This window comes from Equus quagga, chromosome 1 (assembly GCF_021613505.1).
Source record: "Equus quagga isolate Etosha38 chromosome 1, UCLA_HA_Equagga_1.0, whole genome shotgun sequence".
Lineage (NCBI taxonomy): Eukaryota > Metazoa > Chordata > Mammalia > Perissodactyla > Equidae > Equus > Equus quagga.
The window spans coordinates 90865902-90893058 of NC_060267.1; the positions used below are offsets into that span (position 1 = coordinate 90865902).

General features: G+C 56.8%; 1 protein-coding gene across 10 annotated transcripts in view; it reads left to right on the top strand.

The window, feature by feature from the left end:
- HMCN2 (hemicentin 2) overlaps nt 1-27157 on the top strand; it is a 155427-nt gene that overhangs the window by 115468 nt on the left and 12802 nt on the right. For 8 of the 10 annotated variants that reach the window (XM_046674527.1, XM_046674536.1, XM_046674561.1 and 5 more), the window contains 22 exons: nt 163-353; nt 808-889; nt 982-1118; nt 1707-1848; nt 1933-2077; nt 2891-3018; nt 3612-3768; nt 4495-4616; nt 5421-5585; nt 6836-6943; nt 7250-7384; nt 7733-7867; nt 8426-8616; nt 9531-9744; nt 11031-11165; nt 12436-12626; nt 13649-13730; nt 21076-21345; nt 23824-23973; nt 25334-25471; nt 25571-25692; nt 26083-26320. In XM_046674527.1, the coding sequence (XP_046530483.1) occupies nt 163-353; nt 808-889; nt 982-1118; nt 1707-1848; nt 1933-2077; nt 2891-3018; nt 3612-3768; nt 4495-4616; nt 5421-5585; nt 6836-6943; nt 7250-7384; nt 7733-7867; nt 8426-8616; nt 9531-9744; nt 11031-11165; nt 12436-12626; nt 13649-13730; nt 21076-21345; nt 23824-23973; nt 25334-25471; nt 25571-25692; nt 26083-26320 (3378 nt within the window). Of the gene's footprint in view, nt 1-162; nt 354-807; nt 890-981; nt 1119-1706; nt 1849-1932; nt 2078-2890; nt 3019-3611; nt 3769-4494; nt 4617-5420; nt 5586-6835; nt 6944-7249; nt 7385-7732; nt 7868-8425; nt 8617-9530; nt 9745-11030; nt 11166-12435; nt 12627-13648; nt 13731-13937; nt 14232-21075; nt 21346-23823; nt 23974-25333; nt 25472-25570; nt 25693-26082; nt 26321-27157 lie in introns of those variants that run through there. The other 2 variants (XM_046674588.1, XM_046674598.1) reach the window with 2 other exon arrangements.

Genomic DNA, 27157 nt, shown 5'->3' on the forward strand with positions numbered 1-27157 from the left:
AGATGGGCCCGTAGTTTTTCACTTTTTTTGGACCCTCCAGCCCAAGCCCAGCCCACCCCAACTGCTGTCAGCATCCGGAGGCTGGGTGGCTGGGGACACATCCCAGCTCCCTGCCCTCTGTGTGCAGCCCCCACGGCTGACCCAGGGTCGCGTGTCTTGCAGATCCCCCGTACATCGAGGACTCGGGCCAGCCTGCAGAGCTGTCACTGACCCTTGGTGCCCCCTTGGAGCTCCGCTGCAATGCCCGGGGCACCCCCCCACCCAATGTCACCTGGCATAAGGACGGGCAGGCCTTGAGCAGGCCGGAGGACAGCAGCAGGGCCGGGCGGGTGCTCCGGGTGGAGGGTGTGCAGGTGCTGCGGCCACGCCCACTGGGGGATGAGGCTGGGGGAGGGGAGGGGAGGGACCTGGCAACACTTGGCAAAGTTTGTCTGAGCACCTCCTTTGTGTGGGGTGTAAGGCTGTGGAGATGACCCAGCTGGGCCATGCCCTTGGCAGCTCCCAGCTAGGCCAGAACCAAGCTGATGCAGAAAACAGATGAATCCCCAGCCCAGCCATAGAAGGGCTGGTGCAGTCATGGGGCACTTCCTGGAGGAGGCAGGCTTTACCGTAGCCCTAAAGCAAGGGTGAGCGGGAGATAAAGAAGAAACATCCCAGAGCGGGAAATGAGTTGGTTGGAAAGGCGAGATGGCAGCCTCAGCAGGCCCGAGCCTGCATCCCGGGTCCTTAGTTGTGTAGGAAGGAAACCAGATCAGGAGGTGGGCAGGCTGGGGCCGGAGGCAGCTGCTCACCCTGCTCCATCCCCAGGTGGGCGATGCTGGGCTGTACACTTGCCTGGCCCAGAACCCTGCTGGCGAAGCCGAGAAGAGCTTCCGGGTCAGGGTTCAAGGTAGGGGATGCCAGGGTGAAGGCGGGAGAGGGAGGCAGGATGGGGCCTGCAGGGGCGAGTCCATCTCTCATGCCCTCTCTTCCCTGCCCAGCCCCCCCCAAACATTATTGGGCCCCAAGGCCCCCGCTTTGTGGTTGGCCTGGCCCCAGGGCAGCTAGTCCTGGAGTGCTCAGTGGAGGGGGATCCGGCTCCCGAGATCGAGTGGCACCGAGATGGCGTCTTGCTACAGGTCGGTGCCAGGCTGGGGACCCAGGGGCACTGCCCACTGTCCCTCTCAAGCCCCAGACCCTGACCAGATTGGATCCCCGGTGCCAAGGGCCTGCTCTGTGCCAGCACTTTGCACACCTGCTGTCCTGACGTTCTCCACCCCATTATTATTGTCACCCCACATTATGGGTGGGGACACTGAGGCAAGGCTGAGATTTGCACCCAGGGCTTCTGAGGCAAGCCTGTGTCCTTCCCCTTGTACCTTTGAGCTGTGCTTGGTGACTGTGTGAGCTGGGGCCTGTTACTGAGGTTCTCTGTGCTCACCCCTGAAATGGGGCCGATTTGTGGACCCGATCTGAGCTGGAGTGCCCCCTGCAACATCCCCGAGGGGCAGAGCTCCCGGGGCGGGGTGCTTGCTCCCTCCCACAGGAGCCTGTTTCCCCCAAGGGTCCTGGGCATCAAGTCAGGGGCTGCAGGCCAGCCTGGGATGGGGCAGAGGCCACTGTCTGGCCCACCGGTTGCTTGGTCCTCCTCACCTGGTTTCTGGGGGCTGGGCTGGCCCGGCCCAGCGCTGATGAGGGTCTCCCCACTCGGGGGGGGCGCTGTACAGGCGGACGCCCACACACAGTTCCCAGAGCACGGCAGGTTCCTCCAGCTGCAGGCCCTGAGCACGGCCGACAGCGGCAACTACAGCTGCACAGCCCACAACGCCGCGGGCAGCACCAGTGTGGCCTTCCGCGTGGAGATCCACAGTGAGTGGGCCCCAGCCCGCCCACCCGCCCACCCCCCTTTGAGTGACGGGCTCCCAGCACCCACTCCTCTGTGCCCTTCTCCAGCGGTGCCCACCATCCGGCCGGGACCACCCACAGTGAATGCCTCCGTGAACCAGACAGCCCTGCTGCCCTGCCAGGTGGACGGTGCGCCCCCGCCCCTTGTGAGCTGGCGGAAGGACGGGGCCCCCCTGGATCCTGGGAGCCCCAGGTGGGAGCTGGAAGGGCAGGGCACTGGGAGGGTGTCAGGTGACTCTGCGGGCTGTAAACAGAAACCCATGTGGGCAGTCGGAGCAGAAAGATGGCTGCACCATCAGGACACGGGTCTTCTCAGAACCCAAGCACAGGCGTGCCCGCTCATTAAGGGCGTCGAGAGCCCGGGTGCTGTCTGTCCATCTGTCTGGTTTTGACTCTTGGTTGCTAAGCTCTGTTTCTGGGTGCATGGGCTCCATGTCTCCCTCTCAGACCGGTTTTCCGTATTTTCTTTCTCTGTGAACACGGCAGAGATGGTCCCACAGCCCCCAAGTTGTCACTGCTCAGTTCACACAGCCTGCAGAGCTGGCTGTGGATCCCAATTCCAAATTCCCAGGGCAGAGAATTCCACTGGCCCAGCCTGAGTGACGTGTTCATCCCCAGTCCAATCGGTGGTGGCCGGGGGCGGGGTTACACCATACAGACCTGGCCCTTGGGAAGGGGCGGTGCTCAGATCCAGGGGCCATTCTCCTAAAGAGCAGGGGTGCCCCTGCTGGTGGCTCTTGAGGAGAGGCCAGGCCCAGGTGGGAGCACGGGAGGCCCAAAGCAGCCCCTCTTGCCCATTCTGATGTTGGGTTGGGGTGTGGTCGCTGCCCTTGGCCGTGACCCCTCTGACCTTGGCCTCATGGATGTAGGACTGCTGAGTTAGGACCCTCTTTCTGGGAAGGCTGGAGGCAGAGGGAGGTCTTGCTGGAGATTCCACCCGGGGTGCAGCCCCTCGCAGGGCCTCTCTGGTCTGCTGTCCCCATGGCAACCCCTCCCTGTATTCCAGGTTGCAGGTTCTGCCAGAGGGTTCCCTGAGGATCCAGCCAGTCCTCGCCCAGGATGCCGGCCACTACCTCTGCCTGGCATCCAACTCTGCGGGCTCCGATCGGCAGGGCCGTGAGCTCCGGGTCTTCGGTAGGTGGACAGGGGAAAGTGTGCTCCTTGCCTCGGCATATACCCTCTGTCTGGGCTGGGGCCTGCTGAGTTTCTGAGTCATCCTAGCTGTCAGGAGCTGAGAGCAACAGGCTCCAAATGTTTTGACCGTGAAGCCCATTTGTAAAAAGTTCTGAGCATGCACACTCAAAAGATGCATATTGATTTTTATGCATATATTACGCACACTTAGTCCTGTACTGTTATTTGAGTGAGCGATAAAACATGTGCGAGACGTAAACCATTTGAGAGGACGGGATTCAGAACCCCTGACCTGAGAGCTCTCGTCTGCTCTTTCCACTCCAATCGGTCACCCTGGTGGAGGTGGCACCGGTGGGCCCGGGCCTGGGTGGGGCTGGTGGCGAATTGCACCCTGGAGGCCTCCTTCAAGGGGAGGTGGTTGGGGGGGACGCCAGCCTCAGGGGTGAGCAGAGGCCCATCACCCCGGCTTTGGGAGTCTGTGGGAGGACCCCGTGGGGGGGATTCTCCTGCCTCCTCGGGGATGGGTTGAAGGTGGTAGCGCCTGGCCTCCCCCAATCCTGCACCCCGTCTCCTGACGACTTCTCTCTTCCCAGAGCCTCCGGCCATCGCCCCCAGCCCCTCCAACCTCACGCTGACCGCCCACACCCCCGCCTTGCTGCCCTGTGAGGCCAGCGGCTCCCCCAGGCCCCTCGCGGTCTGGTGGAAGGACGGACAGAAGCTGGACCTCCACCCGCAGCAGGGCGCCTACCGGTACTGAGCTGTGCCTGCCCATGGCGTCAGGAGACGCTCGGGTGGGGAAGGGCACGCCCGTCTCACGGAGGGCGCGCCGGGTCAGAAACGAGGCAGGGCCGTGCTCCAGTCTCACCGAAGCCAGCACCAGAACTTGGGTCCCGACCTCAGAGGGGCACCCTTACACCGAGATGCCTGGCAGGGCGTCGGGTGGGGGGACACACAGCCAAACAGAAAACCGTTACAGTCACTGTTTAAAAACATTCAGGAGCCCACGTTCCTGTGGGCTGAGCTGGACCCATGGGAGCCTCGCTCTCCCCGTCTGTCAAATGCAGCTCATCCTTAAATGACCCCTGGGAGCCTTAGAGGAGCCAGGTCATGGGTCAATTCACCCAGGATTTGCTGTGTTGGGTGCCAGGGGCTCCTGGAGCTTTACGACCACAGTGGGTGTTCAGAAAATGCCAGCCATCCTGGTCAGGGGTCTGGATGTGGTCGCTGCTGCATCCTAGAGGTCATCGCAGTGGCGATCGTAGAAAACACATGGGGTCACAGAGAAACAGGGATGAAGATTAAAGTCGCCCACAAACTCGACAGCTAGACCTTTGGGGGTGGAAATTTCTAGAAGAAACTTCTAAAGTCAGGGTTGGGGGCCAGACACCCCCCTGGCTTCAGATTCCTCGGGCAGGAGACCATGGCTGGCTTGTGACTCAGCAGACAATTGTCTGTCTGTCTGTCTGTCCATCTCAGGCTCCTGCCCTCCAATGCTCTGCTCCTCGCAGCCCCCGGCCTCCAGGACACAGCCCAGTTTGAGTGTGTGGTGAGCAACGAGGCTGGTGAGGCCCGCAGGCTCTACCAGGTGACCGTTCACGGTGAGTTAGGGCCGGGGCAGCACCTCCCTCCCTCCCCTGGGTGCGCTCTCTGCCTGCGGGGACTTGCGCTGGCTCCCTCTCAGCCTTCAGGGGCCACCTCCTCCAGGAGGCCCTCTCTGATCTGCCCAACACGCACTGACATGACCCTGGCTCCAGCACAGTTCCTGGCACATGGGAGCTTACAGGAGAGGCCTCTGCCCAATCCAGAATGTTCTAAACCCAAATCTGATCTTGTCCTCACTGTGGTTGAACTCCTTCCCTCCACGGCCCTCCGGACAGGATGCAAGGTGTCACCTGGGCCCACCAGGTCCCGTGCAGTCTGGCCCCGCTGAGCCCCCAGGTTCAGCTCACCCCATGGCCTGCCTTGCTCTGGGATCCAGTCTTGCTGCTCAGCTTTTTGTTCCTCACCTCAGGGCCTTTGCACATGCTGTTCTCTCTGCCATGAACACCCTTCACCCAGTTGACCCCTTCTTTTCCTTCAGATCTCAGGTTAAATGCCACATCCCCTGGAGGCCCTCTCTGGCCTCCCCGACTCTAAGCTCCCTTCTCTCGTGAGCCACTCCCTCAGGCCTCTGGCTCCTACAGGAGCGTGGTGGTTCATAACTGTCGCCCACGCCCAGCAAAAAGTACTTCCTGAGTGAGCGAATGTGGCTTCTGCCCTTTGCCCCTCCCTCCCTGGCCCTTCGTCACCTCGTCTGTCACCTGGTGTCCTAGTCTCTGTTTCCAGTTCTCACCCACCCGGCCCGGGGCTGTGCGCTCCCCAGCAGACCTCGGCAGGGCCCCCAGCCTTGTCTTGCGTTTCAGTGCCCCCCACCATTGCCGACGACCAGACGGACTTCACCGTGACCAAGATGGCACCTGTGGTCCTCACCTGCCACAGCACGGGTGTGCCGGCCCCAGTGGTGTCCTGGAGCAAGGCGGGCACCCAGCTCGGGGTTCGGGGGAGCGGCTATCGTGTCTCGCCCGCGGGTGAGTAAGGGTGAGCCCCGGGAGCCGCTGCTGAGGGCGCACCAGGGGGATCGGGCAGAGGGTGTGAAAGCAGCCCCCTGGGGCCATGTGGTAGAGCATGACGAAAGCTCTGGCCTGGCTCTGCCATTACCTCGCTGTGTGACCTGCGAGAACCCCCTTGCCCTCTCTGGGCCTCAGTATCCCCATCCATGCACTAGAACGTTGATGTCCATCAGTGGTTCCCTGAAGCCAGTTGGCAAGTCAGTGCTGTTTCATGGCAAAATGAGGACAATAACAGCCGTGTGAGAGTCTTCATAAAGCCAGTTTTGTTAGAAGGATGGTCCTTTATTCTGAAATTATGCCTTTCTTAATATTCTGGTGTTGCAGGTTCATTTCTTTTGTGAAATTAAGGTGATAGCAGATGGTGACTTTTAAAATGTCTTTGTTCACCAAAATAAAAAGTTGGCAACTTTATGAGGATTTAAATTAAATTTGTTAGTCGGTTAGTTAATGAAATCTGAGCACCGCTGGCCAGATGTGTGGTTTTCAAATTCTCTTGGATCCAAAGGATTGCCAAGTGGTTGAATCTTGACAAAATCAAAATTCTGACAAGTGGTTACAGGGAAGCCCAACTGTAAAACAGCCGAGGTTCTGGTTCCATCCAGGGCCGCAGTGGGGGCGACAGGGTGGTCCAGAGTCCCGTGGTCCTCCCTTCCTCACCCACCCGGCAGGCCCCCAGGGGTCCACGGAGCACAGTTTAGAAACCACTTCTCTGGACTGCTGAGGTGCAGCCTGTGGTCTGAGAAGGTTAAAATGGTGTTTACTGAGCACCCAAGGCTAAGGGAGAACAGAGGAGACAGTAATCCAGGGAGGCTTCCTGGAGGAGGTGAGTCTTGGGCAGAGCATGGCGAGGATAGCAGGGCGAGGGCCTGTGGAACGATGGATGGGCCAGGCATTCCAGACAGGGCTGTGGCAGGTCCTGGAACATCCCAGCCGGAAGGGTCTAGAGATCTTCCTGTCTGATTCCTCATTGTACACATGGGGAAACTGAGGCCCAGAGAGTAGAAGGGACTTGCCCACAGTTACGCTCTGGGGAGGGAGCAGGCCTAACACCCAGGCTCCCCATGCTGCTGACAAATGGGCAGGGGGCAAATTGAGTGGCAGGGACCAGAAGACTCCCGGGTTGGGGGCTGGGAGAGCTCTGCCAGCTCCATCACTGGGGATGTGTGTCCGGTGCCCTCGCCCTCTCCACAACCTGTTCCCACCCACAGGCGCCCTGGAGATCCGGCAGGCTCTCCCCATCCACACCGGCCGCTACACCTGCACGGCCCGCAACTCCGCGGGCGTGGCCCACAAGCACGTGGTCCTCACTGTGCAAGGTAAGGGCCCCGGCCCAGACAGCGGTGACCTTGGGGGCCAGGGGGCAGGCGGAGAGCAGGGGCAGGTGGGGCTGGGGACTGAGAGGAGGCCCCAGGGGCCGGCGGCCCAGACCTGCCTCTGATCTCATTCCTGATGGAATTCTTTGGGAGAAAAGAGTCAACCTTCCCGTGTCCTCCATTCAGAGGGTTCCAGAACCCCTTGTTCCCTTTAGTGACCTCTCTCTCCAGTGCTCGGCAGCGCCTGGCTGGAGGGGCCTGGGTGTTCAAGGCGTCCCCAGGGACCTCTGCAGCCCTGTTCCTTTGCAGCCTCCCCGGTGGTGAAGCCGCTGCCCAGCGTGGTGCGGGCCGTGGCAGAGGAGGAGGTGCTGCTGCCGTGCGAGGCCTCGGGCATCCCCCGGCCCAGCATCGCCTGGCAGAAGGAGGGGCTCAGTGTGCCTGCAGGTGAGCCTGCTCTGCAGCCAGTGTGAAGCCAGGAGAAGAGATGCTCCTGGGGTCCTCCGCCTACCCACTGGGAGGTCCCAGAGCGTGCACCCACCCCCTGTCACCTCCTTTCACCACCCAGAGCCTGAGAGTCCACCTGAGCCCTCGGGGGCTGAGCTGGAAGGTCGGAGGGGCAGCCTGGCTGGACTCCACGTCCAGCTTCCGTGCTCACTCTGTCCCCCCCACCTCCTGTGACCACAACGGGTCACCTGCTGCCTGGTCACACAGAGCAGCCCACGCCGCCCTCCTGCCCTCCTGGTGGGTCCTGCTGCCCCGCCACCAGCCCCTCTTTCCTCCCACCAAATCCAGGAGTGAATGCCCAGATTCTGCCCAGCGGACAGCTGCGGATTGTCCGGGCTGGCCCAGAGGATGCCGGGAACTACTTCTGCATCGTTCAGAACAGCGCAGGCAGCGCCGTGGGGAAAACGCGGCTGGTGGTGCTAGGTGGGCCGGGGAGGTGGACGAGGTGGGCCCCAGTGAGCTGGGGGCGTCAAGGCCCCTGAGAGCTGCTCCCTCCCCTTCCCGGCTCTGGTCCTGGGCGAGCACGTCCCTGTGTCCTCCCCCTACTGTGTCCTCCCCCTACCCCAGCACGGCCTGTGGTTCTAGAAGGAATCAGGAAAAAAACGTCTTCTCCCATCGTGCACCCGAGGTCTGGCTTCAGACAGTCACTGTGATCCCCTCGCCTCCTCTGGCCCCTCGTGGGACACTAGTCCTGTCACCCCTCATTCATTTTGGCTTTCTAGTAGCAAGAACCATTTCTGTCCCTTCAGTCGCTGTGTGTGCCTATGTGTGCAATGGGGTCACCCTGTCCTAACTTCACCAAACTCGAGTCGCCAGATTGTCCAGACCACGGGCAATGGCCTGTGACCAGGCAGCTGGTGGGGACAGCAGAGGGGGGTGAAGGACAGCGCTGGAGGCTTGGCCAGGTGCCAAGGGCACTGGGGCAGACGCAGCAGCACCCCCAGCCCAGCCCAGGGCCGAGTGGACCCCCTCTCCCCACAGTCCCACCCGTGATCGAGACTGGCCTCCCTGACCTGTCTGCCACCGAAGGCTCCCACGCCCTCTTGCCCTGCACGGCCCACGGCAGCCCCAAGCCCGACATCACCTGGGAGAAAGATGGCCAGCCTGTGTCGGGAGCCGAGGAGAAGTTCACCATCCAGCCGTCTGGGGAGCTGCTGGTAAAGAACTCGGAGGTGAGGGCCCCGCCCCGGAGCACGGGGGAGAATAACAGCACCAAGAGCAGCAAACGGCTGCTGGGTGCCCCGTTTGTCGTGCTCTGTGCTGAGCGCTGTGCGGCTTTTAATCCCAGGAACCTGGAGAAGTAGGTGTTAGCATCCCGAGTACAGATGAGGAAACCGAGGTTCAGAGTGTACCCGGTTTCTTCAAGACATGCTGTTGCCAAGAGGCAGAACCGAGATTTGAATCAGGCCCTCTGCGGCTAGTTCCTGGGGGCAGGAGGGAGCCCTGGACGGGGCAGCGGGTGGGGTTGGCAATGACTTTGTGTCTTCAAACTGCACGTCATAGATGTTGACCTGAGCCAGGGCGTGGATGGGGTCCCCCACCCCGTTCCCCCATCAGCACTCAGATTCTGTAATTAGAAAGTGGGCTGCTCTCCAGACGATGGGCGTCTGCTCAGTGGGAACACCTGGAGGGCGTCTGGGGGCCTCAGACCCTGCCACACAGGGAGCCAGGTAGTGCAGTGGTGAGCGCCCTGGCCCTGCTCTAATGCACCACGAAACTTCTCCTCCCCCGGAAGGCACCAAAAGTAGGCCTGCCTCAGGGCCAATGCGAGCGTGGACGGGCTGGTGCAGGTCATGTTCCCAGCACAGGGCCCGGTGGGCAGCAGGCGCTCAGTGAGCAGTAACTGTTGGGATCCCGTGGTCCAGCCTCGGATTACGAAGGTGCCGAGGTGTGAAGGCTGCAGGGAAGTGCACTGGTGCAGTGTTGGAGCCGAACCCTTTGATAGCCGTGTGACCTTGGGCCAGTGACTTTGCCTGTCTGGGCTGGAGGCTCCATGGGAACCTGCCGGGGAGCGGGTCCCTGGGGATATTCCGGCCATTCCAGGGGTAGGGGAAGTTCCCATGCTGACCCCTCCCTTTGCGCACAGAGCCGGGACGCCGGCACCTACACCTGCACCGCCGAGAACCCTGTGGGCCGCGCCCACCGCCGCGTCCACCTCACCATCCTGGCGCTGCCCGTCTTCACCACCCTGCCCGGGGACCGCAGCCTGCGCCTTGGGGACAGGCTGTGGCTTCACTGTGCAGCCCGGGGCAGCCCTACGCCCCGCCTTGGCTGGACTGTCAACGGCCGACCAGTCACAGGTCTGGTGGGATGGGGACTCAGGACCCTGGGAGGTGGAGGAGGGCGGGCAGGTGGGGAGATCCAACCTGGTGGGGAGGAAGAGGGCGTCAGTCAGCCCTGCGGGTTGTGGGTCTCCAGACTTGGTCCTGTGCGGGCAGGCACGGCAAACACACGTGTGGCCGTATGTGACCAGTCAGTCCCATGTCAGACATGGCAAGGAGCCACCTGTGAAAAAGACTCAACCTCGGAGACCTCAGGGCCAGGACAGAGGCCTGTGTTCTGGCCCAGAGCAGCTGTTCCCGTTGTGGGCCCATCGGCAAACCCCTTTCCCAGGGGCTCTGTCCTCCCACCTGTCCCCAGGTGATGTTTAGGGAGGCACAGGGCCCATAAGATATACAGTTGGTGTTCAATAAATGCCTGCTGAGGGCCTGGCCCGGTATCATAGTGGTTAAGTTCACACACTTTGCTTTGGTGCCCTGGGGTTCATGGGTTCGGATCCCGAGTGCTCACCTATGCACCACTCATCAAGCAATGCTGTGGCAGCATCCCACATACAAAATAGAGGAAGATTGGCACAGATGTTAGCTTAGGGCTAATCTTCCTCAGCAAAAAAAAAAAAAAAAAAAAAAAAGTCTGATGAACTGATGAATTGCTAAATGCCCTCCATTGCAAGGTGATATTTTCAGACCCCGCTTGCCCGAGTCCAGGTGCCGTGAGTTGTGTGCACAAGCTCTCCTCTGCACACCTGCACAGAAGGCTCTACCCCAGCATGTGCTGGGGAGGGGGCTCGGCGAGTGACTCAGCCTCTCCTGCCCGGCTTCCTCCTCGGAAGGTGGAGACCACAGGGTGCTGAGGCTGGAGGATGTGACGTAGGGCCTCGCCGAGAGTAAAGGCCCATCAGTGGTGGCACATGTCCTCATTCCTGGCATAGGGCAGTGCCTGACCCGCGACACGGGGACTGAGTCCGGCAGTGGACTCCGTCTGTGTGTAAATCGCAGCCGTGTGGCTCTAAGGGCTGCGTGTGACTTGGCCCCGGAGACCCGCCCTGGGCCCCATCGCGCTCACGGTCTGGACTGCAAAGGCAGATGGGCAAGGGCACATCCTTCAGCCGCATCCTCTGATATGGGCCATGCCTGCCGTGAGCCAGTCCGACTCGGTCAGGCTTCCACCAGGGAGAAGGGACACCTGTTTCTATGTCTTTATTAAGCACCTGCTGGGTACCCCGGCCTAAGTTAAGTGTTCAGGGCAGAAGGTCCCTGGCACCCTGGGCTCAGAGCCCCCTGGGGCCTCTCTTTCTCTGCCACAGAGGGGGTGTCCGAACAGGACGGGGACAGCACGCTGCAGAGAGAGGCAGCCACCAGAGAGGACAGCGGGACCTACGTGTGCTGGGCCGAGAATACAGTGGGCCGCGTGCAGGCGGTCAGCTTCGTCCACGTGAAGGGTAGGGCGTGAGCCATGTGGCCTTTCTCGAGACCTCCCGGAGCCCGATCTATTGATTTCTCTAAGAAACCGGCCCTTGACCTCAGGACTAGTAATTCTGCACTGTGGTTGTGTGTTAGAATTCCCCAGGACTTTTTTTTTTTTTTTTTTTTTTTTAAAGATTTTATTTTTTCCTTCTTCTCCCCAAAGCCCCCCGGTACATAGTTGTGTATTCTTCGTTGTGGGTTCTTCTAGTTGTGGCATGTGGGACGCTGCCTCAGCGTGGTCTGATGAGCAGTGCCATGTCCGCGCCCAGGATTCGAACTAACGAAACACTGGGCCGCCTGCAGCGGAGCACGTGAACTTAACCACTCGGCCACGGGGCCAGCCCCTAGAATTCCCCGGGACTTTATGAAATACCGAGGCCCAGGTCCACCCCCGACCCATGGACCAGGCTCTCTGGGGTGGGGCCTGGGCATCCGCATTTCATACGCTCGCCAGAGGACCCGGCTGCAGGTAGGATAGAGAGCTGACCATCCGCCTCAGCTGGAAGGTGCCAGGGTGAGAGGAGGGCACGGGCCAGGGCACCCTGGCAAACACACCTGAAGCTCTCCAGGTGGCTGCCCGTTCCCCCGCAGCCCTGCTCCACCAGGCGCAGCACTGTAACCCGCGGTGACGCCACGACTTGGGAGGCTCGATTTCAGGACGGGTGGGGCTTGATGGAGGGGAACGAGCAGCCCGAGGCACCGGGACACAGCTGCAGCTGTGGGTAGATTCCACCTCGAGAAACCAGCAAGGATGGAAACCGCACAGAGCATCCGAGAGTGGTTTAAGATTTGCGTGAAATGAGAGTCAGGGATGTCTTAGGATTGCTGTGTCCAACAGAGGTGTCCTCATGATCAGGGCGTCCTTGTTTCCCAAAGTACCCAGCAGGTCCCCTGCAGCCAAGGTAATCCACCTATGAGAGCCAATATGCAACGCTCGAAGCACTGCCGCCCCTCCTGCGCCTGCCACAGGCATCACTAGTCAGTCACAGCACGATTCCCCCTCACCTGCAAGTCTTTCTCAGCTCAGTGCTCTTGGCAGCCGCTGCCGGTCCGTTCCACTTGACCCTGGGCACGGAAGCGGCTTGCCATCCCTGATGCGTTGCCTAGACACAGCCACGCTGGGCCAGCAGGAGCCTCTGCAGGCCCCTGGGGTCTGGCGGGCAGGCCCCTGGGGGTGGGTTTGCAGGAGCCTGAGCCTGAAGGGAACTTCCTTTCTGCCCCCTTGTCTGATGTCACCTTGTGCAGAGGCTCCCGTCCTAAAAGGAGAGGCCTTCTCCTATCTGGTGGCACCTGTTGGGGGCAGCGTCCAGCTGGACTGTGTGGTCCTTGGAGACCCGGCACCCGACATCCGCTGGATCAAAGATGGCCTTCCACTGCAGGGCAGCCATCTCCGCCACCGGCTGCAGAACGGCTCACTGACCATCCACAGGACCAAGGCAAGGCGGGGCCTGGGGCCACGGGAGGGGGCCCCCAGGGACCCACGTGAGCTTTCTGATTGCTCAGGAGGGTTCTTTAGTCTGGCACCGCCCTCTACAGTCTACAAAGCACTTGCCTGCCCATTATCCAGAGATTCTCCCCACACTAACTGTGACCTCCAGCCAGTGACTTAACTTCTCTGTGCCTCAGTTACTCCATCCATTTACTGGGGCTAATAATTGTTTCTACCTCAGAGGTTTATAGTGAGAAATCAATGAGATGACCCTTACCAGGTATTTAAGAGTGACTGGCCCCTTGGTAACACCAATAAATGTTCTTGATAACAATGCCATGGGGCCAGGGAGAAGGGTAAGAATGGCCCGTGTTACAGATGAAGACACTGAGGCTCAGAGAGACCCACAAGCAGTAAGTGCCCGAGGCAGGACCCCAGGTCTCCTGATTCCTTCTCCACACTATTTCCAAAGCCTCGGGCACTGGGGCGGCCCCCGCTCACCTTCCCTTCTGTGCCCCAAGTCCCAGGGGTCATGCAGAAATCCATAGTTCCGTGCTATCGAGCTCATCTTAGGCGGCAAACAGCGCCCCCTCTGGAAGACTCGCAGTGCACACAGGCACGAGAAAAGCCCTGTGAAAGCCTGCAGCTGTCTAACTCTGTTCCCCAAGCTGCTCAACCACGGAGCCCTCTTGTTAAGGAGTCCCTTATCATGCGCCCTGGAGCGATAACACTGGGGGTCGGAGGGGTGGAGCTAAATCCTGCTTCTGCAGCATGTGGCTCCACTTCGTCACCTCTGTTCCTAAGTTCCAGGTGTGACAGGGGCTGAATTCTCTTTGGACGTCCATTGACAAGTGGCCGCGGGGGCCCTTGTGATGGAATCCGAGAGCCCTGGCCGGTTTATGCTCCCAGCTCCTTCCTTAGATGGCTCGTGCCCCAGTGACCCTTTCCATGTCCAGCTGTCCCGAGCTGCTCCCTCCTCCTGGTCCTCCTCCCCTTAACCACCCCCCCTACCCCCGTGCCCACCTGCAGATGGATGACGCAGGACAGTACCAGTGCCTGGCAGAGAACGAGATGGGCGCAGTGGAGAAAGTGGTGGTCCTCGTTCTGCAGAGTGAGTTGCGGCCTCCCCTCTCCCGGGCGCTGGGTGGGGACAGTGTGAGGTGGGTGCTCAGAGTGGCCGTAGGAGGCTGTGGCTGGTGTGGCCCAGGCCATCTGATAAGAACAGAGGGCAGAGAGGCAGGCCTGGGCCCTGGAATTCTCTGACAAATATTTGTTCAGAACACGCAGTGGACAGCCTGTGAAATGTCTCCCGGTGTAGGATGGGAATCAGGCTCAGGCTGACAAATACTCAGGGACCCCAGAGCCAGGCCAAAACTCGAAACTGTCGTCGAGGTCAGTGGCAGCTCTTGCGTCTGCCAAGCGGCTCATAGCCTCCAAAGCACAATCTGAGCCTCGCGGGAACCCTGTGAGGTGGTGTGTGTGGGGACTGTTGACGAAGCTCTTCACTAAAGATTAACACACCCATGGAGAAGGACACGTTGCAGGTGTGCAGCTCGGTGAATTTGCATAGCTTGGACCCACTGAGCTACCTGCACGCGGAACAAAAACAGAGCAAAATCAGCTCCCAGACCCTCCCGTCATACCCCTCCAGTCACTACCCCTGCCCCACGTAATCGCTGTCCAGAGTTTTGCCTTAAAAAGAAAATAAAAGCTTTACTGAGGTATAATTTATATGCCATAAAATTCACCCATTTGTACAGTGGAATATTATTCACCGTTAAAAAGGAAGAAAATTCTGACACCCGCTAAACGTGGAGGAAGCTTGAAGGCGTTACGTTAAGTGGAATAAGCCAGACACCCAAAGGCAAATACTGCGTGATTGCAATGATATGAGTTACCTGGAGTGGTCAAGCTCGTAGAAATGGACAGTAGGATGCGGGGAGCTGGGGGAGGGGGAGTATTGTTTAATGGGGACGGAGTTTCAGTTTTGCGAGATGAAAAAGGTCTGGGGATGGGCAGTGGTGATGGCTGCACAGCACTGCGAGTGCGCTTACTGCTGCCAAACTGTCCGCCCGAAATGGTTAACATGGTAAATTTTATTTTGTTTTTTGACACAATTTTTTAAAAGTGAAAACATTCACCCATTGTAAGTACACAGTTGAGTGATTTAGTGTGTAATCTACAGCGTTGTCCAACCATGGCCACAACCCACTTTTAGAACCTTTCCATCACTCTGGAAAGTTCCGTCTGCCCGATTGCAGTCCATCTCTGCTGCCAGCCCAGCCCCAGGGGACCGCTGATCTGCCTTCTGTCTCTGTAGATGTACCTTTCCTGGAAATTTCGTCTAAATGGACTCACAGCCAGTCTTTGGTTCTGACTTCTTCCATTTACCAACATTTTTGAGGTCCGTCCATGTGACAGCATGTCCCACTACTTCATTCCTTTTTGCTGCTGGAGAGTGTTCCACTGTGTGGCTAGACCACACCCTGTCCATTCCCCGGTTACTAGACACTTCGAGAGTTTCCAGTTTCTGACTCTTGTGCATAATGCTGCTGTGAACATGTGTGTACATGTCTCTGTGTGGATGTGCGTTCTCCTTTCTCTTGGGTGGATTCCTAGGCGTGTAATTGCTGGGCGACACGGTCAGGGCACAGCTAACTTTTTCAGAAACCACCGAACTGGCTGTGCTATTTTGCTTTCCCTCCAGCAGTGGCTGAGGTTTTGGTTTCCCGACATCCTTGCCAACACTTGGTCATGTCGGTCTTTTTTGTTTTAGCCGTGCTTGTGGGTACAAAGTAGTATCTCACTGTGGTTTTAATTTGCATTTGCCTAATAACTAATGATATTGAGCATCTTTTCATGTCTTTATTACCCTTTTTTATATCTTCTTTGGCTGAGTGTCTTTTCAGATCTTTTGCTAATTTTTAAGTCGGGTTGTTTGTCTCGTTAGCGAGTTATAAGAGCCCTTTATATAGTCTGGATACAAGTCCTTTATCAGAGAGATGACTTGCAGATATGTTCTCCCAGTGTGTGGCTTGTCTTTGCACTTTTCTGATGGTCCCTTTGAACAGCAGAAGTGTTAAAATTTTAATGAAGTCCAAATTTATCAGTTTTGTATTTTATGGATATTGTGTTTGGTGTTATATTTTAAAAATTTTTGTCTAACCTAAGGTCACATTGTCTTCTATAATTTTTACACTTTTAGTTCTTACATTTAGGCCAATGATCCATTTGAGTTAATCTTTGTGCGAGGTAAAGCTCTAAATTCCTCTTTTTTTTTTTTCTTTGCGTATGGATATCCAATTATTCTATACCATTTATTTAGATCTTCTCCCATTTCCCTCTGTGATGTTTTGTTGTTTTTAGGGTACAGGTCTTGTACTTTTTTTTGTTAAATTGATTACTAAGTATTTTATTATTTTTGATGCTATTGTGAGATAGAATTGTTTTCTTCATTTGATTTTCACGTTTTTCATTGCTAATAGAAATATAATTGATTTGTGTACCTTGGTCTTGAATCCTGCAGCCTTGCTCAATCAGTTTTTAGTTCTAGTGATTTTTTGGCAGATTCCTTAGGATTTCTACATCCAGGGTTTTCTCCGTGTAATCTATGAGCAGAGACAGTTCCTCTTTCTTTCCCCCCTGCATGCCTTTAATGTCTTTGTCTTGCCTCATTGTGTTGGTTGGACCCTCTGGTACAGCGTTGAATAGAAGTGGCGACAGCAGACATCCCGCCTCGTTCTCAGTTTTAGCAGAGAGCGTTCGGTCTTACGCTGTGGGGATGATGCCAGCTGTGGGCATTTTGTGGACGCCCTTTATCAGCCTGAGGAAGTCCCCTTTTACGGCTAGTTTGTTCAGAGTCTTTGTCATGGATTGGGGAGGGCATAGGTTCTGGTTCCAGACAGGATGGCATAGATCATAGATGCACTTCTCGCTGTCCCTCTGCTCAGCACAGCTCAAAACCTGGGACTCTAAAAAGAAGATAAACATTGAAAGACTCTGACAGGTAGAGAAAAGAAGGAGGATCCACTCAGGGTTTGGGACCCGTGGAATGATATTGTGGTGAACTCCCTGGTTTTTCTTTTTGCCTCGTATATCCTGGGCATGATGCTTGAGAAGCCAGCAGCCTGGGGATACCAATGGGTTCACACACACACACAAAGAGCCCCAACAAAAGCCCGCTGTCTGGGCCGGCCCAGCGGCACAGGGGTTAAGTTTGCATGTTCCGCTTCAGCAGCCCGGGGTTTACCGGTTCGGATCCCAGGTGTGGACATGGCACCACTTGGCAAGCCATGCTGTGGTAGGCATCCCACATATAAAGTAGAGGAAGATGGGCACAGATGTTAGCTCAGGGCCAGTCTTCCTCAGCAAAAAGAGGAGGATTGGCGGCAGATGTTAGCTCAGGGCTAATCTTCCACACACACACACACACAAAAAGCCCTCTGTCTCTTGCTAAAGAACTGGGAGAGGGACAGCATAGCAAGAAAAAGATACTTTTAGATCATAAGCACCCTGCTCCAGCCAAACACCATGAGAAAACTGCAGCCCTATCAACGAAGACAAAGTAGAAGGCACATTTCCGCCCCCGCCCGCTGTACGGAGGCGCCCTCTCCCCCGCTGGCGGGGTGGGGTGGTGTCAGGTAAGGCCCAGTGAGGAGACAGGCCTTGCACCGCTGCCCAGCAGGGAGGAGCCCCCAACAGTGTCAAGTGGGGGGCAACACCAGCTGTCCCTCCCCGTCGCAGCCAGGGTGATGTCAGCAGAGGCCGAGTGTGAGGCCTGGACTTGCACGCTGCCCAGCAGTAGTGAGCTCGCCGCCTCTTCCGGGCGTTGGTGGTGGCCAGTGAGGGGAGCGGGGTTTCCACCCTCGCCTGGCAGTGTCGGAGGAGGCCTGCTGAAATGGAAGATTTAAGTAAGAACGAGAGTCTTTGAATATTCCAAATGTGCAGCACACAGCTAAGACTCACTCGTCATGCCAAGAACACGGAAAATCTCAACTTGAGTGAGAAGAGATGGTTCGCAGACACGCATGCTGGAAGGACGCAGATGGTGGACTAATCTGACAAGGGTTTTAGAGTAGCCATCATGAAAATGCCTCAGGGAGCAATGAGGAACATGCTTGAAACACAGAAATGCAGCGTTCGGCAGAGAAATGAGAGATACAAAGCAGAACCAAATGGACATTTTAGAACCAAATTTATAATAAACAAAACTAAAAACTCAGCAGGTGGGCGTGAGAGCAGTATGAAGAGGACAAAGGGAAGAATTAGTGAATTTGAAGCTAGAACAATGGAATTTTCCTAGTCTGGACAACAGAGAGAAAACGAACTGGAAAAGAACAAATGCACAGAGCCCCAGAGATGTGTGGGCTCCACCGAAGGATGTAACATCGCGTCATCAGAGTCCCAGGAGGGAAGGAGAAAGAGGCGAGAAGTAGTCAAAGAAACGACAGCTCCGAATTTCCAAAACGTCGCAAAAGATGTAAAGCTACAAATTTAAAAAGCTGAGCTAAAACCCAAACAGGATGAATTCAAAGAAGTCTGCACCGAGGCATGTCGTGAGCAAACTTCTCAACTTTGAAGACAAAGACGCTGCCGCTGCTGGCCTCCATTGGTGCGCCAGAGTGTGGCAGTGGCAGAATTCAGAGTGGGGCGGTTTTCCAGTCGGCCTCGGCTCTGACCCACCCCCCGACGGCCCGCTGGGCTCCCCCTGCACAGGTGCAGGTTTTCCACATCGGCCAGGGATGCAGGAGAGCTGGTCTGGCCTCTCCGGGGCTCCCTCGTTTCCAGGTTCTCCTCGTTAAGTTTCCAGATGGTCCCCTGGTCTCTTCAACCAGGGCCGTGACCTCAGCCCAGCAGAGGATCCAGCTCCCTGCTCGCTTCCTGCCGGTTCTGCTCCTTTTCCTGACAACACCCCTGGCTTCTCCGAGGACACGTTCATCCTCTACCGCAAGTCAGGTCGGCCCCTGGTGACAGCAAAAGCTGCCGGTTTCACAGCTAGCTCTGCCCTAACAAAACTGCTCTGATGGCCAAGGTGTGGCGGGGGTGGGAGACGGGAGGAGCGCCACGCAGGAAGGCCACACACTTCCACTGTTCTCACCCAAAGTTCTAGAAGCTTTTCATGGATAAATGATTCTCAATTTGTGGTGTGCCTTTAGTTGATTTCTAGAGCCGTGAAATAGTTGGTTTAGACCATTTTGTTAAGTTTTGTACGTTTTGGGGGAGTCGACTTGCTGCCTCTTCACTCAGCCGTAGCTGAAGTCTTGTTCTTGCTTACTTTTGACTTTTATTTAAGTGGAGTCATATCGTGTGTGCTCTTGTGTCAGGCTTCTCGTGCACAGCCTTGGCTGTGAGACTGCCCGTGGAATGAGCGTGTTCGTTCTCGCTGCCATATGGTTTCCCGCTATGTGGATGCACCACCATCTATTTATGGATCCTTCTGTTGGTCAGTCTCTAGTTTGGGGCAGATGTGAACGCTGCTGCTGTGACCTTCTTGGGTGTGTCCTTTGGTGAACGTGCATACATGTTTCTGCGAAGATTCTGATCCAGGAGCAGAGTTGCCCAGATGGACATTACACAGATATTCCGCTTTAGGAGATACTGGCTGTGGTTGGCCGACAAACGGCTCCCGAAGATACGCCCATGTCCTAGTCTCCAGGACCTGCGAATGTTATCTCATTGGGAAAAAAGATCTCTGCAGATGTGATTAAGTGAAGGGTCTCGAGATGAGGAGGTTATCCCGGAGTGTCTTGGTGGGCCCTGAAGGCTGTCACAGGGGTTCTTATAAGAGGCAGAGGGAGGTTAGACAGAAAGAGAGAAAGAAAAAGGAGGAGGAGGAGGCGATGTGAAGATGGAGGCAGAGAGTGGAGTGATGCGCCCACAAGCCAAGGAATGCGAGAAGCCACCAGAGGCTGAAAGAGGCAGGAACAGGGGCTGGCCCGGTGGCACAGTGGTTAAGTGCACACGTTCCACTTTGGCAGCCCGGGGTTCACCAGTTTGGATCCCAGGTGTGGACATGGCACCGCTTGGCAAGCCATGCTGTGGTAGGCGTCCCACATATAGAGGAAGATGGGCACGGGTGTTAGCTCAGGGCCAGTCTTCCTCAGCAAAAAGAGGAGGATTGGCAGCAGTTAGCTCAGGGCTAATCTTCCTCAAAAACAAACAAACAAACAAACAAAAAAGAGGCAGGAACCGATTCTCCCCTGGAGCCTCTGGGGGGAGCACAGCACCTTGACTTTAGGTCCGCGAAACAGCTTATTTTGGATTTCTGGCCTCCAGGACCATGAGAGAATAAATTTTTGCTGTTTTAAGCCACCAAGTGTTGTAACCAAACTCCATGGGTTCATCTCTTGGTAAGTGTGGAGCCGAAAAGCACAACCAAGGCAGAAGTAGGTGAGGAAACAGTTCATTGCTTAGGGGGGATATCTCCCACAGCAGTGTCTCCCCGAGCTCGGTCCCAGTGGCGACTTTATACACCAGAGCCAAGGGCAATAGGTTTCTTTGTAACAACTATGTAGCAATGGGACTCATTCAGGGGCGTGTGTGGCCGGTAAACATGCTACTACATGCATCACATGGTCTGAAAGTGGCTGCTTGGGCTCTCCCAGAGGAGGAGAATTTAAGATGCTATCCAGTTTAATGTAACTTCGGGGCGCTTCGAGCTGGAGCATTTTGCAGGGGTCTTGCTGGAAACGTGTGCGTTTCTCTACAAAATGGCAACATCTGCAAAACCGGGACAGCGATTTCCGCAAAACAAGACACACAGTTTCGTCTTGTCTGAAAAACATTTGACAGACCTTGTTCGTTATTGACCAGATCCTCAGTAACCCTTTTTTCGCCTGGTTCCCTGGTCATAGTTTGTGATCATTGTTACAGTAGCCGCAGGAAGCAAATTCCCCGGCAGACAGTTTTCCCCAGAGGTTGGACCATTTGCACTTCCACCCAGCGTGTGCGAGAGCTCTGCTCGCCCCACATTCTCGCCAGCACTGGGCGGTTTCCATCTTTTTCATTTTAGCCGTGCTAGAGGATCTGTAGTAGTAGTGGACAGGAATTATCATCTGGCCTCAAGTAGAGGCAATTCTGGCAAGTGTCACGTCTTCACTGGAAACGAGCTGAAGGTCCTGTAATAGGGATGTGGTTAAGAAAATCGTAACAGATCCGAATGGTGGAATACCAAGGTAGCCAGTAAAAATGAATATTTAATGGCATGAAAAGGTAGTTGTGATCTATTGTGAAGCAAAAAAAAAAGCCCAGAAAGCAGCTATGTGTAATGTGGTCATTCTCATAAGGAAATGTTGTCTAGAAGGAAATCCCAGGAATGGTAATTGATGGGAAGGTCATTTGTGACTATATTCTCCTTTCTGCCTCTCTATTTTCTAATCTGTCCAAATGAATACGTAACCACTTGAATACACGAAAATAGTAAGATGTTCCTAAAAGCTGCCCTGGGCTTCCCACAGGTGCCCCGGTGATCCAGGTGGAGCCCCAGAATGTGACAGTGAGAGCCGGGGATGATGTGGCCCTGCGGTGCCAGGCCACGGGAGAGCCAGCGCCCACGGTGGAGTGGCTGCGTGCGGGCCAGCCCTTGCAGGCCAGCCGGCGGCTCCAGACTCTGCCGGACGGGAGTCTGTGGCTGGAGCGAGTGGAGCCTGGGGATGCGGGCGCGTATGAATGCGTGGCTCACAACCTCCTGGGCTCTGCCGCAGCCCGGGCGTTCCTGGGCGTGAGAGGTAGGAGGCGTCCCTGCCCAGACGTTGGTGGACAGAGGCGGGATCTCCTGCACAGTGAGGATGCGTGTGTTGTTTGCGGGGGGACCTGCCCACTGCCCTGCTGGCTCCCCAACTCTTCTTTTTGCCTAGAGTCGCAACTTTAGAATGAACCAGCTGGGTGGGCCTTACGATCCTCATGTCCACCCTGCCGTTTACAGCTGGGGAAACTGAGGCTCTGAGATGCTAGGTGTTTGCCCCCCGTCTTGGACAGGGGCCCTGCTCTTCCAGCCTACCTGGCACAGACACGTGTCCTCCCTGTGGATACTCCATAGCCCTGGGAAGTAGGCAGAATAACACAAGGGCATCCATGGTGCCCATCTTGGGGGTGGCTGTGAAGTCTGTGGATTAGTGCTTGTCCCAAGCTTTGCCTGCCTGTGGTCGGTGGGCAGTAACGAGAGCTGCCACAGGTGTTACTAACCCCCTGCCATCTCAGGTCTCCTCAGTCAGCCCCCTTCTCTCTTGAGAAGAGGACCGTTCTGAGAGACCACAGTAAAATGACTCATAGACTGCATAGTGGAAAGTCACAGAATATTACTTCTGTGCCTCTCTAGTAAATGCTCCACATTTGTGGCTTCGTGTTTCCATCTCTGTCCGTGGCAGACATCACTAATCAAACACTGCACACAACATCAGATTCCTTCTCCATCGAACACTTCTCCAGGCAGCCCCTCTGGACTGATTGGAATTGAGACTTGACACCTTCACTCTTGAAAATCCACCTGAAACCCATTGCCAACCACCTGGGGGACCCTTTCTGGCCCCTGGTTGCCTGATCTCCTGCAGGTGGAACAGCAACACACACAGCTCTGAAAATTCAGTGCTTCTCTGACACCCACTCACAGATGCCGTCTCTGGGGCAGCTCCAGGTCTGAGCAGACACTCCCTCTATCTATTTCAGACCTTGGTCCCAATTCTTGCCGTCTCCTGTTGAAAAGCCCACAGCCCAAACCACAGAGCTATGAATGTAAAGAAAGACACATTTTTCTTTTTGCAAATGAGGTCGAATTTACAGGTTATCTTTACAAGCAGCCGTTTTTACTTACCCTCTCTGGGACAACATCCACGACAATCACCCCCGTCCACATCTTTAATGGTTTCATCTCATTCCATAGGAACGTTTTTTAAACTTAGTCACTGTTGGTTTTATTAAATAAGCAACAGGTTTTTTCCCAGTTTCCCTTTGGAAAACTACACTGTGGTGCACATCTTTGGTTGCTGGCCTGAATATTTCTATAGGATAAATTCCTTCAGGGTATTCAGTGGTTTTGAGGGTCCTTGACTATGAACTTGTCTTCTCTCTCTCCTTTCCCATCAGCCAGGGTAGCCCCACCCTGGCCTTGTGGGAAACAAGAGGCTGCTGCGTGGCCGATGTCTGAGAAAGTCAGTGACAGTGGCTTGTCATTTCTGGCCTCCGATTCCCTGTCCCGTCCTACAGCTGCCGGGGTGCACTGCTGCCTCCTCTCTGCAGCTCCCACCTCCTTCCTCATCCCCTTATTGCGAGGCCAAGGGTGGGTTCCTGGCCGCCTCCTGTTCCTCCCATAAACCGCAGAGCTGCAGATCCGGAGGAGAGACATCCCAGATGCGCATCAAATCTCATCAAAGCCCAGCTATGGGCCGCAGGAAATGACATGCTTCCTGGAATCCAAAATTAACCAGCCCCCTGATTTACCCATTTAGGGTCCTGGCAGTTGAGTGTTTTGTGTTATTTTTTTGACAGATCATGGGCAATTTGTTCTTAATTTCCCCCGAGAGCTGGTGAGCATAGAGGCAGACTAGTTTGTCTCTCGCCCCCTGGAATGCCATCTGTCCAAACGAGACAGCTGGCCCATTAACCGGAGGAAGCACCGCCTGTGCTTGCAGCATCCATTGGATTAGAGCTGAAGAGCATCTGCCTGCACATGCCTGGCGGCTGCTGGAGACCAGACCCAGCACAGCCAGGCCAGCCGCAGGGCAGCTGGGGCCAGCGCCAATGACGGAATGGGGGGTGTTCAGGTGGTGGCCTCAGTTCCTGGCTTGGTGCCCTGCCTTGCAGCCCTGGCTCCTCTGGTGTGCCAGCCCCCGCCATCATGGGCTCCTGGTGTTTTAGAACCAAGCAGGTCTTTGGCTCACCTCTGGTCCCACCTCCTCATTTTATAGAGAAGCCAACTCAAGTGAGGCTTGGGGGCCTGACTTGCCCGGGTTTCCGGGAAGCTGATGGTAGAGCCAGAACTAGAAGCTGGCACGGTCCCAGCACAGGGCTCCTCACAAAAGCCTCCGTTCTCTCTCAGAGCCAGGACCCCCTGGCATTGAGTCTGCCACCTGTTAACTGTGTGCCCTTGGGCAGGTTACTTCGCCTCTCTGAGCCTCAGTTTACTCCTTTGTGAAATGGGTAACAGTGCCTGCTTATACTGAGGGCACGGAGGTGGACAGTGTCACTGTTGTTCTCTTCCTTCCGCACAGGGGAGCCCCGGGGGAGCAGGGGCAGCGTGATCGGGGTGATCAATGGCCAGGAATTTGGCGTGGCCACCCTCAACACCAGCGTGCAACAGGAAGCACGTTCTGGGGTCACCACCATCCGGAGCAGCATCAACCACATCCCTGCGAGTGTGGGTAAGTGGGGGCATGGGGACCCTCCAACCCGTGCTGGACCCAGGAGGAGGCAAAGCCTGTGTCCCGAGGCCTGATACCCACAGGAAATCGACGCTGAGAGCCGAGTCCATGCCCAAGTGGATTTGGGTGCAGCCCACTTCCTCCCCACCTGACCCCCAACAAAACAAAACAAACAAAACAAAACAAAACAAGGGCATTTAAAATCAAACCGAGGGAGTGTGAGATGGTCGGGTCATGTGAACCCAGGATCCGAGGGCGACTTTTGAAACCACCCATTGCAGTGTGAAGTTTTTTCCACTGTTAAGACAAGAGCTGACAGAAAAGTGATCACCGGTCACGATTAAGGAATGCAGGCAGGAGGGGACAGAAAGGGGGAAATGTGGAAAATAAAATTAGCTAGGAGGCCAGAGAACCAAGAAATGTCCCCTTTCAAGCAGATTCATAAAATAGTGTGTCCTAAGGGAATGGAATGTTCTAGAGGCATGTTGCAGACCCTGAGGCAATGGACCCTGCTGTCTCGCCCTTCCCGGGGGACTCTGTGTCCCCTCACGAGGGTCCAGAGCAGGGAGACGGCAGTGCCGATGGGTCTCAGCTAAAAGCAGCTCCTGCAGCTGCCCTTGACCGCAGGCCTGTGTGAACAGTGGGGTCAGGGGACTTTGGCTGGGGGTCACTCCCGGCTGGCTGTCAGCAGAGAGCAAGTGAAGCGAGATGCTGCCCAGACGTGGCTGCTGCTCCTGGCTGCAGGAACAGGAGTCGTGGAGAAACATCTGGCCCCAAGCCAGGTGGGCCAGCCTCTGTTTAGGGGAAACTGAGGCACAGAGAGGTAGAGACGGTTCCGCTCCCACGCTCCTGGCCCAGCCGGCTCCTGTGAACCTGGGCATCTCGGGAAGGCCTGAGAATGCGTGCCCAGGGCAGTTTTTTGACTCTCCTTCAAAGTCAGTGATTTAGAACAATCTTCCTCTCCCAGGCTCTTCTGGAAGTCGTCTGCGACCAAGGGGCCCTGGTAGATTTTCATCCCTGTCCAGCACATATGTGGGGACGGTCTGTGCAGCCCCAGGCTGTGTGGTGGCCCGCTAGCCCTCCGTGTTTCTTGCACTGAGTTGAATATCAAGTTACATGCACTTCTTTGTATAAATCTATTTTATTCATTTCACAACCACTCCACAAAGTAGATATTTGTCTTTGCCACTTCCCAGGTTCTGCTCCAATAACCAGGTAATCACAGAGTTGGGCCTGGGCAGGGAAGGAAGAGGCTGAGCTCTCCCAGGGGTAATAGGGAGCCACAGAGGGACCATGAGCAGGAGAGTGGCTGCCCTCAGGATCCAGCCCTGACCTGGACTCTCCACCTCAACCCATCCAGGGCCTCTGATGAGGGTGCTTGTGGTCACCATCGCCCCCATCTACTGGGCCCTGGCCGGAGAGAGTGGAGAGGCCCTGAACGGCCACTCCCTCACAGGGGGCAGCTTCCGGCAGGAGTCACACGTGGAGTTTGCCACAGGTGAGCAGGGTCTCCCCCGAGGTGGGCCAGTGGGGGCTCAGGCCTGAGCCCAGAGCCTGTCCCTGGGGTGACTCCAGGCTGGGTGGCCATGGATTGCAGGGGAGCTGCTCACGATGACCCAGGTGGCCCGGGGTCTGGATCCCGATGGCCTGCTGCTGCTCGACGTGATGGTCAATGGCGTGGTCCCCGAGAGCCTAGCTGACGCAGACCTCCAAGTGCAGGTGGGGGGCGAGGCCTGGATGTGCAGACAGGGTGGGAGAGAGAATGGGTGCCCTGCCCCCAGCCACCCCCTAGCAGCCAGGCCCACTGTCCTTCCTGACACCCACGCAGGGGCTTGGGGGTGGCCTGGCCTGGACTTGGGGGAGGACTGGCAGCCCAGCAAGAGGATGCTTTAGGCCCTGCCCCTCGGGGACAGGTGTTCTCCTCATTCCATCCACAAGAACGCCCAAGGGAAGTGACCTGCCCCAGGGTGTCCAGCTGGTTGGAGGAAGAGCTGAGTGGCCCACCAGCTCTCCTCCCCAGCAGCCCCCAGGCCCTTGCGTTGTGGGGCTGAGGGTCCCAGGCTGCTTGGAAGTTGAAATCCCAGATGCTCTCCCGGCCTCCTCCTCCAGGACTTCCTGGAGCGCTACGTGCAGACGGGGCCTGGCCAGCTCTTCGGGGGCTCCACGCAGCTCTTCCTGCACGACAGCCTCCCTGCATTCCTGCGCTGCAACCACAGCATCCAGTACGACGCGGCCCGAGGCCCCCAGCCCCAGCTCGTGCAGAACCTGCGGGCCTCCGCTGTCAGCTCTGCCTTCGACCCCGAGGCCGAGGCCCTGCGCTTCCAGCTCGCTGCGGCCCTGCAAGCTGGTGAGGCCCCCAGTGTTTGTCTCCACCCTCCACTGCCCCAGCTTCAAATCTGCCAGGGCCCCCCATGCCCCTGGCCGAAAGCCGAGGGGACACTCCACCCCTGCATCCACTGACCATGGACCAGGGACTCGGCATGAGGCAGCTTGCCTCCTTGTCCGCCCACCTCCAACCTGTCCTTGCTCCCGTCCAGCCATCCACACCCCCAACAAGGACACACTCTTCAGGCCACTCCTATTCAAATGCTTTGGAGCCTTTCCCCAGGCCCCAAGGTGAAGGCCCAACCCCCAGGCTGACGGTCAAGACTCGAGCCATACCCAACCCTCTTCTCAAGGGGGCTTACACCAGAGGCCCCGCCCAGGGGCCGGGAGCCACTGCTGCAACCCCTGGAGACCCACATGAACGTGCCATGTGTTCTCAGCCAATGGATGCTACAGATACACCCGTCACCATAATTTGAGGTCCCAGTGTGTCCTAACATTGAGCCTGGGACGGTGGTAAGAGCATGGCTTGGGGTCAGGCAGGCCCTGATTCAAACCCAGCTGCACCACTCCGCAGCTGTGGGACCTTGGGGGCAGGGCCCGGGCCCTCTCCAAGCCTCAGTGCTCCCGTCTGTAAAATAGGCATGACCTCGCCCGCCTTGCAGGGTGGCAGGAGCAGAGGTGCATCCCTGCAGTCCTCGCCTGGCCCCCAGTGACTGCTTTACCGAGGGTGCTGTCCTTGCGATGATTCGGGTGGTCTGGTCTCCCGCCTCTGGAACACAGCCTGCCGCCACCCCCGCCACGGGCTTGCCACCCCCATTGGACGCTATCATTTGCCCATTCGTGTTTTTTTTTTTTT